General features: G+C 45.0%; 1 protein-coding gene across 1 annotated transcript in view; it reads right to left on the bottom strand.

The window, feature by feature from the left end:
- The window catches only part of LOC135087096 (laminin subunit alpha), a 168,891-nt gene that overhangs the window by 74,559 nt on the left and 80,302 nt on the right, over positions 1-14,030 (bottom strand). Inside the window, exons 25-32 of the mRNA XM_063981937.1 lie at positions 13,677-13,910; positions 12,507-12,669; positions 10,260-10,422; positions 8,783-8,905; positions 6,257-6,419; positions 4,550-4,679; positions 3,761-3,934; positions 2,156-2,384 (exon numbers count right to left, since the gene is read on the bottom strand). Coding sequence (XP_063838007.1) covers positions 2,156-2,384; positions 3,761-3,934; positions 4,550-4,679; positions 6,257-6,419; positions 8,783-8,905; positions 10,260-10,422; positions 12,507-12,669; positions 13,677-13,910 — 1,379 coding nt within the window. The remainder of the gene's footprint in view (positions 1-2,155; positions 2,385-3,760; positions 3,935-4,549; positions 4,680-6,256; positions 6,420-8,782; positions 8,906-10,259; positions 10,423-12,506; positions 12,670-13,676; positions 13,911-14,030) is intronic.

Raw genomic sequence — 14,030 nt, 5'->3', positions numbered from 1 at the left:
GTCTGTCTGTCTGTCCGTCTGTATGTTCCTTATAGAAACAAAAACTACTCGACGGATTTTAACGAAACTTGGTACAATTATTCTTCATACACCTGGGCAGGTTATAGTATACTTAGGAATTCCCACGGGAACAGGAATTAGCGGGAAAATCCTTTTGTATGAAAAATCTAAACGCTTAACGGAAGTTAGACGCTTGAAATTTGGCATGTAGGTACCTTAGTAAACTTAAAGCTTATTTACAACAAGGAATTCCCGAAATTCCCACGGGAATTAGCGATTAAGTTGACCTGAAGTGATGCAGTGACCGCGCGCTCTCCGCCCTCTATCTCGAAAACGGTTCACCGTATAAAAAAAAATTTTAAGCAAAATTTGTATAGAATTTAGTTATCTACAATATTGATAATAAATACAAATAGCAAAAAACCCATAGGAAATGAGATATTTCTAAAAAACGCGCAAAATACCGATTTTTGTGACCGTTGACCTTGAAATTTAATAGTTGCTTACATCCTACCATATGTAGGTTTTGAGACAACTTTTAGGGTGTCAATATACACGTATTTACAGACTTACAGCTGGGTATCTCGAATTCCGAGGTGAACTTACTATAATGACTGGACTAGTGCTCATGGACCAGGCTTTATACAGTATTCCAACTCGGCCATATTTTTTAATAAATGTCAACAGCCCCGCGGTACGTCACGGTATGACAACATGCGATAGGGCTGCTCACCTACAGTGCACATTCTAATTACTTAGAATTTCTATCTAGTTTTGTAAATGAATTGTGATTGTATTTTTTTTAAACAAAATACTCTGTGAATTGAATAGGATAAAAATGCGCGTTGTTTTGTGATTAGTAGATTTACTACTACTACTTTGCTTAGCCCATTCCCATTTTATTTGGAGTCGGCCTTCCGCGTCATTCGTCTCCAGGCGGCTCGGTCCTGGGTTGTCTTACTGTTAACTTGGGCTTCTGTAAGGTGATTAGTAGATTTAATTAAAAAAAATACTAAAATAATTTAGAATCTTTACTAATCATAATGAGTACTTAATGACCTGTTACTTTAATTTCAGGCGGGCAAAGTCGTGGGCAAAAGCTGGTTTTACCCCCGACTTTTGCATCTCGAGCGCGTCCCGAGATTTGAAATTCGAAGGAAATCTCCCGTTTCGTTTGTTTATATGAAGTTACAATACTGTATGATATTATTACCGTGTCGCGGTAGGCCTTAGGACACTGGCACTCCTCGACTCCTCCGCTTGTCTAGTACCCACCAGACACACGCCGGTGTTGACGTCACACTGCGGCGAGTGGCCGTTGCACTGGCACGGCACGCACAGCCCCGCGTGCGGGCCCGAGCTGAGCCGGTAGTAGCCCGCGGCGCACTGCTCGCACGACAGCCCGCGGTCGGCCTTAGACACTGGCACTCCTCCGCTTGTCTAGTACCCACCAGACACACGCCGGTGTTGACGTCACACTGCGGCGAGTGGCCGTTGCACTGGCACGGCACGCACAGCCCCGCGTGCGGGCCCGAGCTGAGCCGGTAGTAGCCCGCGGCGCACTGCTCGCACGACAGCCCGCGGTCGGCCTTAGACACTGGCACTCCTCCGCTAGTCTAGTACCCACCAGACACACGCCGGTGTTGACGTCACACTGCGGCGAGTGGCCGTTGCACTGGCACGGCACGCACAGCCCCGCGTGCGGGCCCGAGCTGAGCCGGTAGTAGCCCGCGGCGCACTGCTCGCACGACAGCCCGCGGTCGGCCTTAGACACTGGCACTCCTCCGCTAGTCTAGTACCCACCAGACACACGCCGGTGTTGACGTCACACTGCGGCGAGTGGCCGTTGCACTGGCACGGCACGCACAGCCCCGCGTGCGGGCCCGAGCTGAGCCGGTAGTAGCCCGCGGCGCACTGCTCGCACGACAGCCCGCGGTCGGCCTTAGACACTGGCACTCCTCCGCTAGTCTAGTACCCACCAGACACACGCCGGTGTTGACGTCACACTGCGGCGAGTGGCCGTTGCACTGGCACGGCACGCACAGCCCCGCGTGCGGGCCCGAGCTGAGCCGGTAGTAGCCCGCGGCGCACTGCTCGCACGACAGCCCGCGGTCGGCCTTAGACACTGGCACTCCTCCGCTAGTCTAGTACCCACCAGACACACGCCGGTGTTGACGTCACACTGCGGCGAGTGGCCGTTGCACTGGCACGGCACGCACAGCCCCGCGTGCGGGCCCGAGCTGAGCCGGTAGTAGCCCGCGGCGCACTGCTCGCACGACAGTCCGCGGTAGGCCTTAGGACACTGGCAATGCTCGACGGAGGCCGCTCGCTTCATACCCTCCGCGTAGTCTTCCACGCCGATGTCTAATGCAGCTGATGTCAGTCTGGGAATGTTAGAATCTCTTTTAAATACAAGTTATTTGTATAAGTTTTTAAACTTTCGCGTTCCATTTCAACTAAAATAGGGTCTTAACGCGATGTTTATTTACGAGTTACATTATGTACTCACGGCTTGACGTTTCGGCTGCGATGCTGCAGCCGTGGTCACAAGCAGACTGGCGGCTCGCGGCGTCGTCCGTTCGGGCCGGCTTGAAAATTTTCAACTACCCTCTTGTCATTTGTTATCATCATCGCATGTCATATCATCGCAGCCGAAACGTCAAGCCGTAAGTACATAATGTAACTCATTAATAAACATCGCGTTAAGACCCGTGTCTTACTATTTTATTTAAGTTATTTGTACATCATTACTATCTCCGCAAATTGGAAAGATGCCTTATAAGGTTGCAGGAAGGCGTTGGATGCTAACCAACATTCTGTCTGAAAGCCAAGTCTGAAAATCATTGAAGATGGCCTATGTGGACGTCCTGTGGTTAAAATGAAGATAATAATAACTGGTGGTTTGTCCAAAAAAATAAGTTGATGATATTAGAAGCTGACTGAATTTCAGCCTCCCTGCTTGCTCTGACTCCCATAGCTTACATACTATAGTATGGTCCGGGAGCACGTAGAATTTTGTCGCGCGTAATTATATTGCTGTCGCGACTGTGCGACGGGCGCCCGCAGTGAGTGTGCGAGCGCGACAGCAACATAATTACGCGCGAGCGATAAGGATGGGTAGCTTGGGGTCATTGGACAAAATTCTACGTGCTCACGGACCAGACTATAATAGTGTTGGGACTGGTTCTGACCTGGCGGACGACGAGTCCTCCCAGTAGGAGGCGCGCACGTACACGCTGCTGACGTTGACGAGCGCCGCCATGAACTGCTCTCGAGTGAGCGGCGCGCCATCTGCTCGCGTGAACTCCTCCTCCGTCAGCTTCACTGCTTGCTCTCACTCCTGTAGCTCACATACAATAGTGTTGGGACTGGTTCTGACCTGGCGGACGACGAGTCCTCCCAGTAGGAGGCGCGCCATCTGCTCGCGTGAACTCCTCCTCCGTCAGCTTCACTGCTCGCTCTCACTCCTGTAGCTGACATACAATAGTGTTGGGACTGGTTCTGACCTGGCGGACGACGAGTCCTCCCAGTAGGAGGCGCGCCATCTGCTCGCGTGAACTCCTCCTCCGTCAGCTTCACTGCTCGCTCTCACTCCTGTAGCTGACATACAATAGTGTTGGGACTGGTTCTGACCTGGCGGACGACGAGTCCTCCCAGTAGGAGGCGCGCCATCTGCTCGCGTGAACTCCTCCTCCGTCAGCTTCACTGCTCGCTCTCACTCCTGTAGCTGACATACAATAGTGTTGGGACTGGTTCTGACCTGGCGGACGACGAGTCCTCCCAGTAGGAGGCGCGCACGTACACGCTGCTGACGTTGACGAGCGCCGCCATGAACTGCTCTCGAGTGAGCGGCGCGCCATCTGCTCGCGTGAACTCCTCCTCCGTCAGTTTCACTCCGTGCTCCCACTCCGAGTACGATGGCGGTTGTTCAACACTGAAACATTCCTCTCTATAGAAATAAATCCAAGTATAAATTGGGCTAGGTAAAAATAGGACTTGTTTTCTGAGGGGTCTTATGAGATGTGGGCCAGTGTATGGCGTCTCTAAAGTCTATGATAAGTTCTCCACTATGTAGGAATGTTAATACAAGCATGGTTATAACTTTAGGTGTATGCAAACACAGCTTTTACGAGATTGCGACATTGGAGAATTTGGATAAAGAAGCAGGTTTTATTAGAATCTAAATTATGAAGAATGCATTCGATTAAGCCTAGGCGCAGACCACCGATTTTTGGGCCTGATTTTAATTTGTTTCATACAAATTAAAATCGGGCCCAAAAATCGGCCAAATCAAATCGGTGTAATGTGCGCACTTCCATACATGCCCATACTGATCAGCTGCCCGACTAAACTATCGCCCGACGAAAAATCGATGGTCTGCGCATAGGCTTAGTTGGCAGATGTTACAACTTTCAATAAATATCAACTAAATGTAGTCACAATCCAAAGTAAAACAAGAAATAGTGAGTTTTTTTACAGGTTCACATCAGGGCAACCACACAGATTACACACTTTCACCAAATAAATTATAATAACAAAGTAAGCTGACCTGTTGTGCACCAGATACCCGCCAGGCCCTCCGAGGATGACGTCAGGCGCGGCGATTGCGCGGCCGTCGTTGCGGCTCGAATAGTACGCCGTGTATGTGAGGTACCCGCCGTATGACGTCAGACGCTTGCCTGGAAGAAGTCGGCAAGAGCTCTTAGATTGTAGGTTGGTTTTTGGAGACAACTAAGGCCCAGTTTTTTTATTCATAGTTAAAATAACCAATAGTCAAATTTGACAGATGTCAAATGACAAGTGGTTTAATATCAGAAAAAAATGTTTTTCTAACAATGGTTAACTTGACTTTTAGTACATTTTTTAACTACTAGTTTGTTAATATTTAACCATTAGTAGCAAAATTTAACAATTAGTTATTTTAACTATGAATCAAAACACTGGGCCTAAGTAGTTTCGAAATTTCAACCTCATAGTTAGGCGAGTCTTGCTGCAGAGTTTAAGAAAATATTAACATAATATAAAGCCTCTGTGAACAGTCCAATCATATCCACACAATCTCTGTCTTCAAATACCAAGCGTGGCTCCTGGTAAAGCTACTCTTAAAGAATAATTGTCTCAGACTTATTTAAATAATAAATAAATAATAATAAAAGTTTATTTAACAACTTTAACATTACATAAATGCCCGAAAAGATACCGACTACTTCAATGGTTTTCAATTTTTATATGACAGATAGATATCACACAAGATTGAATACAGTATGAGTCTTGATAGTGTGAGAATTGATGAACTTTATCAAGACTCTCACTGTATAGGAAGCGGATACCTTCTTTACAGGATCACTGTATCACTATGAACACCAAAGTATTCCTTGCCCGTGCTAGGCCATTATTGTCGCTAAAGTGGAACAGAGGTGGAACTGTGTAAAGCAATCGTAATCATTTGACAGTTCATAACGCACGATAAAGTCAGTTAAACAAAGCGTTTGACAGAATAATCGTACGTTATGAACTGTCAAATGATTACGATTGCTTTACACAATTCCACCTCAGATGTGGCAAACTTTTTGAGAGCAGAGGGCTGAGTTTGAGTTTACATCAAATGTCCTCACTAGTTAGCGCGTTAAAAATATATGAAAAATTTAGTTCTTGTAAGTTTCCACTAGGGGCGCTATACAATCAGTCATACATTTAATGTCATTTTTTTACGGTTGGGTTTTGTTGTAAACTCACACTACGCCCCCAGTATACAGGGTGGAATTTTGTAATGCCACCTGGAGGGAAAGTACTCTTAATACTGAAGATAGAAAATTTTACTGAAAGAAAACATTCCTTTATTTTTAAAAAATTTCGGAATTCATGGATTTTCGGAAATTTGTCGAAAATTCATTACCATACCATACAATTTTCTGTAAATAATCAAGATAATTTAAGATTTCATGGTTTTCCTTTCATTTGATTTATCAAGTTTGTTAGAGATTTTATCCTTATACTTAACCCTAACGATCGATGCAATAAAAATACAGGGTGTCATTTTTTACAGATTTTAGTTAGTTCGATTCCCGGGTGTAGCAAGCAAGTTTTTGGAAATCTTTGAATGCAGTTCTGTTTCTTTTCAAAAATAAAGGAATGGTTTCTTTGAGAAAATTTTTCTATCTACAATATTAAGAGTACTTTCCCTCCTGGTGACATTACAAAATTCCACCCTGTAGACGGTGGAGTTTAGAGTAACCAGGCATAGACAAACACTCACCAAGGTAGTACTCCGGCGCAGAGAAGTAGACGAGCTTGTTGCTAGCCAGTTTAGCCTCTATGGTGGTGTCGTTGTACACGGCTGGCGCGAAGTCGTACGGGTTGACAGCTAGCGTACGGTTGGCTTCCACACTGACCAGAGACCAGTCCGCCATCACACTGATCTATAGGGTGAAATTCATTATTACAGATTTTACAGAGATTACAGAGGGCTTAGGCCCAGAGCTGGAATTGTGTAAAACAATCGTTATCATTTGACAGTTCATATCGTACGATAAAGTCAGTTAAACAAAGCGTTTGACAGAATAATCGTACGTTATGAACTGTCAAATGATAACGATTGCTTTACACAATTCCACCTCAGAACAGACGGTGAAACGCAACTGCAACGAAACTGCAACTTTCTGATGATTCTTATGAATGAAACTGAAACTGAAAGATTCAAACTGGTCGCGTTATGTGTGGTCTCTCAACGGATGCTATGGCAGAAACTTAGATGCAACTCAAAAGTAACAAGCAGTTGCAGTTACGTTGCAGTTGCGTTTCACCGTCTGTTCTGGGCCTTAGTGTGAGTTTGTATTGGACTGGGTGTTTTCTATGTATAATAAGTATGTATTTACAAAAAAAAAGTATTTAAGTATGTTTATATCCGTTGTCTAGTAACCATAGTACAAGCTTTGCTTAGTTTGGGACTAGAAGCGCAGTGTAAAATGTCCAAGGATATTTATTTATTTATTTATTTATATCAAACGTCGTCACTAGCGAGCGCGTTAAAAAATATATGAAGATTTTAGTTCTTGAAAGTTTCCGCTAGGGACGCTGTACAATCCTTCATACATTTAATGTCAGACTTCGAATGCGTTTGACGTAAACTCACACTACGCCCCGTGATTGTCGTTGGAACCGCAACTTCATTTAAAAGAACATAATAAAAAGAGAATGCACTTTATCTAGTGCAAGCGGATGACAGATGATAGACAAAGGCTTGTGTAGCTACAAGTAAATACATAGATCCTTAGCATCCATTTGACGATTAGTCATCATAGATGCAACACTTATATTTGTAAAAGTACGCACGACGGTATATCAAGATTAACACTATGGTACATACAATCTTAGGTATTAGAGATATTTGAATAAAAATCTATATTCTAGGATTTTAGAATGATGTCGAGTGTAGCCTGTAGTGTAGAATGTGTAGTAACACAGAAGTTGCAGCAGTAGAGACCATATAAAGGTAAAGGTTTTTTTTCCTCCAACTTGTTTTTTTTCGCTGGCCAGGATCACGCAGCATTCTAAAGCCGGGTTTCTAGCGTCTGTTTTGTTCTACACAACAAAAACATGTCAACATTCAACTTTTTTTGTAGGCAATTTTGTTGAATGTTGAGGTGTTTTTGTTGATTGTGTAGGGCAAAACACTCGCTGGAGACCCAGCTTATGAATGTCGCATAGTGCCTATTTCACCAGACAAAACCTAGCCATATAATAGAGTATGAGAACTGATGACTCTTTTATAATGCGAACAGTAGGTCTAGACAAAGTGCAAATTATAATCGCAAACCAGTCGAAAAGTGGTCGAAAAGCCCCTTTTTTGTATGGAGTTTTGATAGATTCGATTTTCGATTCGATCAAAAAGTGCGTTTTGTCTAAGGGGGCAGCTAGGCACTGGAATTCGCTGCCTGCTGCTGTCTTTCCCGAAGACTATAATACGGGCCTTTTCAAGGTGAGAGTGTAAAGGCCTATTCAGACCTAAGCGGTATTCGCTACCGTCTGCGGCAGAGAAAACCCAGTGGGTATGCGGTAATAATACTGTTCAGACCTAAGCGGTATTCGCTACCGTCTGCGGCAGAGAAAACCTAGTGGGTATGCGGTAATATTATTGTTCATACCTACCTAAGCTTAGGTCGCTTTAGCCGCGGTACTTGATACTAAATACCTGAGCGAAACCCGCGCGGTATGTACCTCTACCCACAGCGGCAGCGAATATCGCTCAGGTTTGAATAGGCCTTAAAGGCATTTACAGGGCAGATATGTACCATCCTAGAATGCATCCCACTTAACATCAGGTGCGATTGTGGTCAATTAACTGCCTTGTTATTAGGGATGTTATGGATATGTAGTTTCGGTTATCAGATACGGTTACGGATATAGGAATAATATTATACCGGTTTCGGTTACGGTTACGGATATTTTTTTATTTCGGATATCCGAAAGTTTCGGTTACGGTTACGGATATCTGTGCTTTAGAATGCAATTTGCAATAGTTGTCCAACACGGTTCATTCATGGCCGCACACGTTACATCGAATAAAAAGAAATAAAAAAATAAAAATTAATACTAGCTGGCATTAATAAGGGTAAATCAGGCTGTTATGTGTATTACAGAAAACAATTTAAACAGCCTACATCCGAAACTATCCGAAACGGTTACGGTTTTGGATATTTTTTTATTTCGGATATCCGAAAGTTTCGGTTACGGTTACGGATATCCATAACATGCCTGCTTGTTATGCATAATAAAAACTCACCGCAGCCCAGGACAGGTAGGAGCTGGAGCAGCGCGTGGTCTTGCCGGAGCAGTAGCACTTGGTGCAGCCGTCCGGGTTGCCGGCCTGCAGGTTGTAATACTCCTCCTTGCACTCGTTGCATGCCTGCAAGATACATTCAATTTATATCAGTTCTACATAATAGACAATTTGACACCATTCCCCAATAATTCGAAATCATAACTTTTCTAAAAAGACACTTCATTCTGGTCTTAAAAACTTAATTAATTTTTAAATTACCTGTAAATTACGATTTTTGGTCGCATTGTAATTGAAAAAATGGCTGTGACATACGGACGGACCGACGGACAGACAGACATGACGAATCTATAAGGGTTCCGTTTTTTGCCATTTGGCTACGGAACCCTAAAAAGTAGTTTATTTGAGTTGGCAAAATAGACGTCACTTGCTTGTAGTGCCCTACAAAATCTATGGGAGAGTTTCGTTTTGACAGTTTAAAAAAGTACGTCAATTGATTGGTGGTGGCAACACGTCTATTATGTGTGTCACTTCTTCACTTGGTTCATCACCAACAAAGAGATCTATGAAGCTCTGAGCATGAGAACTGTTAGGGAAGAGCTAAAGCTAACAGGGAAGAAATATAAAACGCGACTGGAAAATCTTAATCACCCAAATGAGTCGGCTACTGTGTTGGTACCATCAGCTACATCAGACGACTGAAACGCTACGATATACTCGGTGGGAGCTGTGTGAGGATGAGGAGTGTCCTTCTGGGGAGCTCCTTGACATGTTAAAACTGCTTGGAACAAATCTGCTTATAGTTTGGGACTGATTGCAGATAAGCGCAAATAAAAAATTTTCACTACCTAAGGTTTTCCCAAATACAGGTAACAGCGTTGAATACATAGTTCATGACACCAAAACTCCAAAGTAGCCAAAAATTCGCAACACAACACGTCTGTCACAATTAAAATAAGGTTGTGTTGACAACTTTTTGACTTTTTTGGGTGTCATAAATGTCAAACATTAATTGGTGAAAAGTGAACTAACAAAACATGGACTAAAAATTAGACTTAAATAAAAATTCAATAAAAATATCGAACATGGACGTGAAGTAAAAATAAAGATGATGATGACAAGACAATGGACAGAGTTGATGGAGAATCGATTGAGCTGGGCGCCGGGTGATGACGGAGTCAGATGTGGTAACAACATGTGCTGGGTGCCGGGCGATGACGGAGCCGGATGAGGTTAACTGCAGTTAGCAGGGTGCCGGGAGTGTTCGAGTCGGAAGTGGTTGCAGCCGGGAGAACCCTACATTATGATAAGTCCCCTCTTGTCCTCTTAAAAAATTACGTCATCATTCTATGGTAAAATATTTTTGCTCACTAAGCCAGGATTTTGCAAAATTCAATCCCTAAGGACGCACTCAAAACGGGATCCACGCGTACAAAGTCGCGGGCGGCCGCTAGTCTCTCGTATATCTCTATGTACCGACCTGTCCGCGCACGTTCCGCTTGCAGTAGCACTGCGCGGTGTTCTGGTCGCAGACGTCGTCCGTGGTCCCGTCCAGGTCGCACGAGCACGCCGGGCAGTCCGGGAACGCATAGTGTCCGGGCACGCAGTGGTCGCAAACGCGTCCGATTACGTTATTTTTGCACCTGTGCGGCAGAAACATGGTGTTATATGGTAGATGTCACAATATGGTAGTTAAGAAGACGCGAAGAGATTTGCAATGAGGGCTATAGTTTTTATACTTAACAGTTGGCACCCCTGGCGATTGACAGGACCTTACTCTACAGTGACGCCATCTTGATGAGTGCAAATGCGATAGTCCTCCTACCACTTTAGCGCTCACCAGTTGGTGCCACTGTCTTCGCTACTAGCAAGTGACAGGACCTTACTCTACAGTGGCGCTAACTGGTGAGCGCTAAAACGATAGCCCTCATTAGTTCCTTGGAAGTGGTTTACCGGCTAATATTATGTAGTATATTGAAAAGATTATGATCTTTAAAACTAGAACGCGTGGTCAAAATCAATCACGCGCACTTGCCACTGTCTGACTTATGCTGAAATTATTATTATCTCTAAAGCCACGTTATTAAAGTGCAAGTCAACTCTCGCGCAGTTGCAGCTGTGTTGGATTTACATTAAAACGATTATGGTCTTTATGGCTATGCCATTAAAGTTCATATCTGATGGCTCGCATTGCCATCCACATTATCACTCTGCTCTATACAGGGTGGAAACGTTAAGTGATCTCACTCGATTATTTCTAAACTATACAAGATATTGAAAAACTGGTAACTGATCCTGAAAGTGCTTCATGAGCTCTTTCAAACGGTACCAATAATAGGTTACAGCATAAACTGGATCTATCTGAAAATTCAATGTTTCCAGCTTCCATACTAAATGTATGCCAGCCACACAATATTAGAAGTGTAATTTTTCTATTTAAAATAATAAACTCTTAAAATAAACTCGTAAATTGTATTCTTATTTAAAATTATTCATGGAAAACATTGGTTTTAGGCTTTACTTGCTATAATATTGTCAAGAGATGAATGTCATGACTGTGGTTGTACTAAATGTATGGAAGAAAGAAACATTGAATTTTTGGATAGATCCAGTTTATTCTGTAACCTATTATTGATACCATTGGATAGAGCTTGTGATGCACTTTTAGAATCAGTAATCAGTTTTACGATATCATGTGTAGTTTTTAAAATAATGTGACTTTACTAATTAATTTTCGGATAGATCCAGTTTATTCTGTAACCTATTATTGATACCGTTTAATAGAGCTCATGAAGCACTTTCAGGATCAGTAACTAGTTTATTGATATCTTGTATAGTTTAGAAATAATCGAGTGAGATCACTTATCGTTTCCACCCTGTATAGCCTCAGTGATAAAGTGATGGTTACGCTGGCAATACTGACCGTCCTCGTTACAGATAGCGGTAGCCGGTGCACGTGAAGTTGAACGTGTAAGGCGTGCGACGTCATCAAGATACTACGTCATAACTCACGCGCAGTTCCCGCTGTGTCTGATTCCGCTGAACGATTATGATATTTAAGCCTACGTCGTTAAGGTTCAACTCACTCGCAGTTTCCACTATCCGGCTCGCACTGCAGCCTTCGGTCGATCACGCCGAGCGGGTTGCAGTTGCACTCGTCGCAGCCGCGGTGCACGTCGAAGTTGAACGTGTAAGGCGTGCGACGTCATCAAGATACTACGTCATCAACTCACGCGCAGTTACCGCTGTGTCTGATTCCGCTGAACGATTATGATCTTTAAGCCTACGTCGTTAAGGTTCAACTCACTCGCAGTTTCCACTATCCGGGTCGCATTGCAGCCTTCGGTCGATCACGCCGAGCGGATTGCAGTTGCACTCGTCGCAGCCGTGGAGTTGAACGTATAAGGCGTGCTACGTCATCAAGATACTACGTCATAACTCACGCGCAGTTCCCGCTGTGTCTGATTCCGCTTAACGATTATGATCTTTAAGCCTACGTCGTTAAGGTTCAACTCACTCGCAGTTTCCACTATCCGGCTCGCACTGCAGCCGGCGGTCGATCACGCCGAGCGGGTTGCAGTTGCACTCGTCGCAGCCGTGAAGTTGAACGTATAAGGCGTGCGACGTCATCAAGATACTACGTCATAACTCACGCGCAGTTCCCGCTGTGTCTGATTCCGCTGAACGATTATGATCTTTAAGCCTACGTCGTTAAGGTTCAACTCACTCGCAGTTTCCACTATCCGGCTCGCACTGCAGCCGGCGGTCGATCACGCCGAGCGGGTTACAGTTGCACTCGTCGCAGCCGCGGTGCACGTCGAAGTTGAACGTGTAAGGCTTGCAGCGGTCGCAATTCTCGCCTTCTACGTTCTTCGGACAAATGCACATGCCTGCAAAGAAAATGATAGAGTCGTAATGAAAACAGTCGTGTGGCATGTGCCTGTGAAGAAAATGCCAGGTTTTACATAAAATCTTAGATATTTGGTTCTAGCAGGTAAATTTTGACCAACCCTCTTCTCATGTTGCTTTTCAACCACGTTGGGCTTGCAGGGACACGCTCTAAGAATACGTCACACCCAGCTTGTTTAAGCTTGTAAAAGTGATGGTTAAACCTGTTAGAATAAGTACTGGAACGCGACTATTTTATATTGTTTATGTTGGCTATACGGAAATCCTTTTAGTTTTGTCAAGTTGTCATTGTCACTACTGGCATTTTAAACTCTGTAATTGTGTCCGCTCTCCTCATTGTTCCAAAACCCACCCGACCACGTTGTGCTTGCAAGGACACTGTCCGCCGAAGACTTCGGACTCCAGTTCAGTTAGCAGTGATGGTTAAACTGGCAATACTGAACGTCCTCATTACAGATAGCGGTGGCCGGGCAGTGGCAGGGCCGGCAGTCGGGGAAGCCGTAGTATCCAGTGCGGCAGGCGGTACAGGACCGCCCGACCACGTTGGGCTTGCAAGGACACTGTCCGCCGAAGACGTCGCACTCCAGTTCAGTTAGCAGTGATGGTTAAACTGGCAATACTGACCGTCCTCGTTACAGATAGCGGTGGCCGGGCAGTGGCAGGGCCGGCAGTCGGGGAAGCCGTAGTATCCAGTGCGGCAGGCGGTACAGGACCGCCCGACCACGTTGGGCTTGCAAGGACACTGTCCGCCGAAGACGTCGCACTCCAGTTCAGTTAGCAGTGATGGTTAAACTGGCAATACTGACCGTCCTCGTTACAGATAGCGGTGGCCGGGCAGTGGCAGGGCCGGCAGTCGGGGAAGCCGTAGTATCCAGTGCGGCAGGCGGTACAGGACCGGCCGATCACGTTGGGCTTGCAAGGACACTGTCCGCCGAAGACATCTGACTCCTGTTCAGTTAGCAGTGATGGTTAAACTGGAAATACTGACCGTCCTCGTTACAGATAGCGGTAGCCGGGCAGTGGCAAGGCCGGCAGTCGGGGAAGCCGTAGTATCCAGTGCGGCAGGCGGTACAGGACCGGCCGACCACGTTGGGCTTGCAAGGACACTGTCCGCCGAACACATCGCACTCCAGTTCAGTTGAGCCCATGAAGTCGCAGAAGCAGGATAGGGCTCCGCTGTTGTACTCAGCCGTGATGGAGAACATCGCGTCGCGGCAGAAGCCTGGAAAACAGATGAAGATTATGTTATAGCAAGATGGGACATTTTCTAATTCTTGTTACCATCACTTTTGTGCGAAGGACCTTAAATTTAAACACCAATAATTTAGTAATTTAGAACCTG

The sequence above is a fragment of the Ostrinia nubilalis genome, chromosome Z, assembly GCF_963855985.1.
Source record: "Ostrinia nubilalis chromosome Z, ilOstNubi1.1, whole genome shotgun sequence".
Taxonomy (NCBI): domain Eukaryota; kingdom Metazoa; phylum Arthropoda; class Insecta; order Lepidoptera; family Crambidae; genus Ostrinia; species Ostrinia nubilalis.
This window is presented reverse-complemented; position numbering and strand designations above follow the sequence as displayed.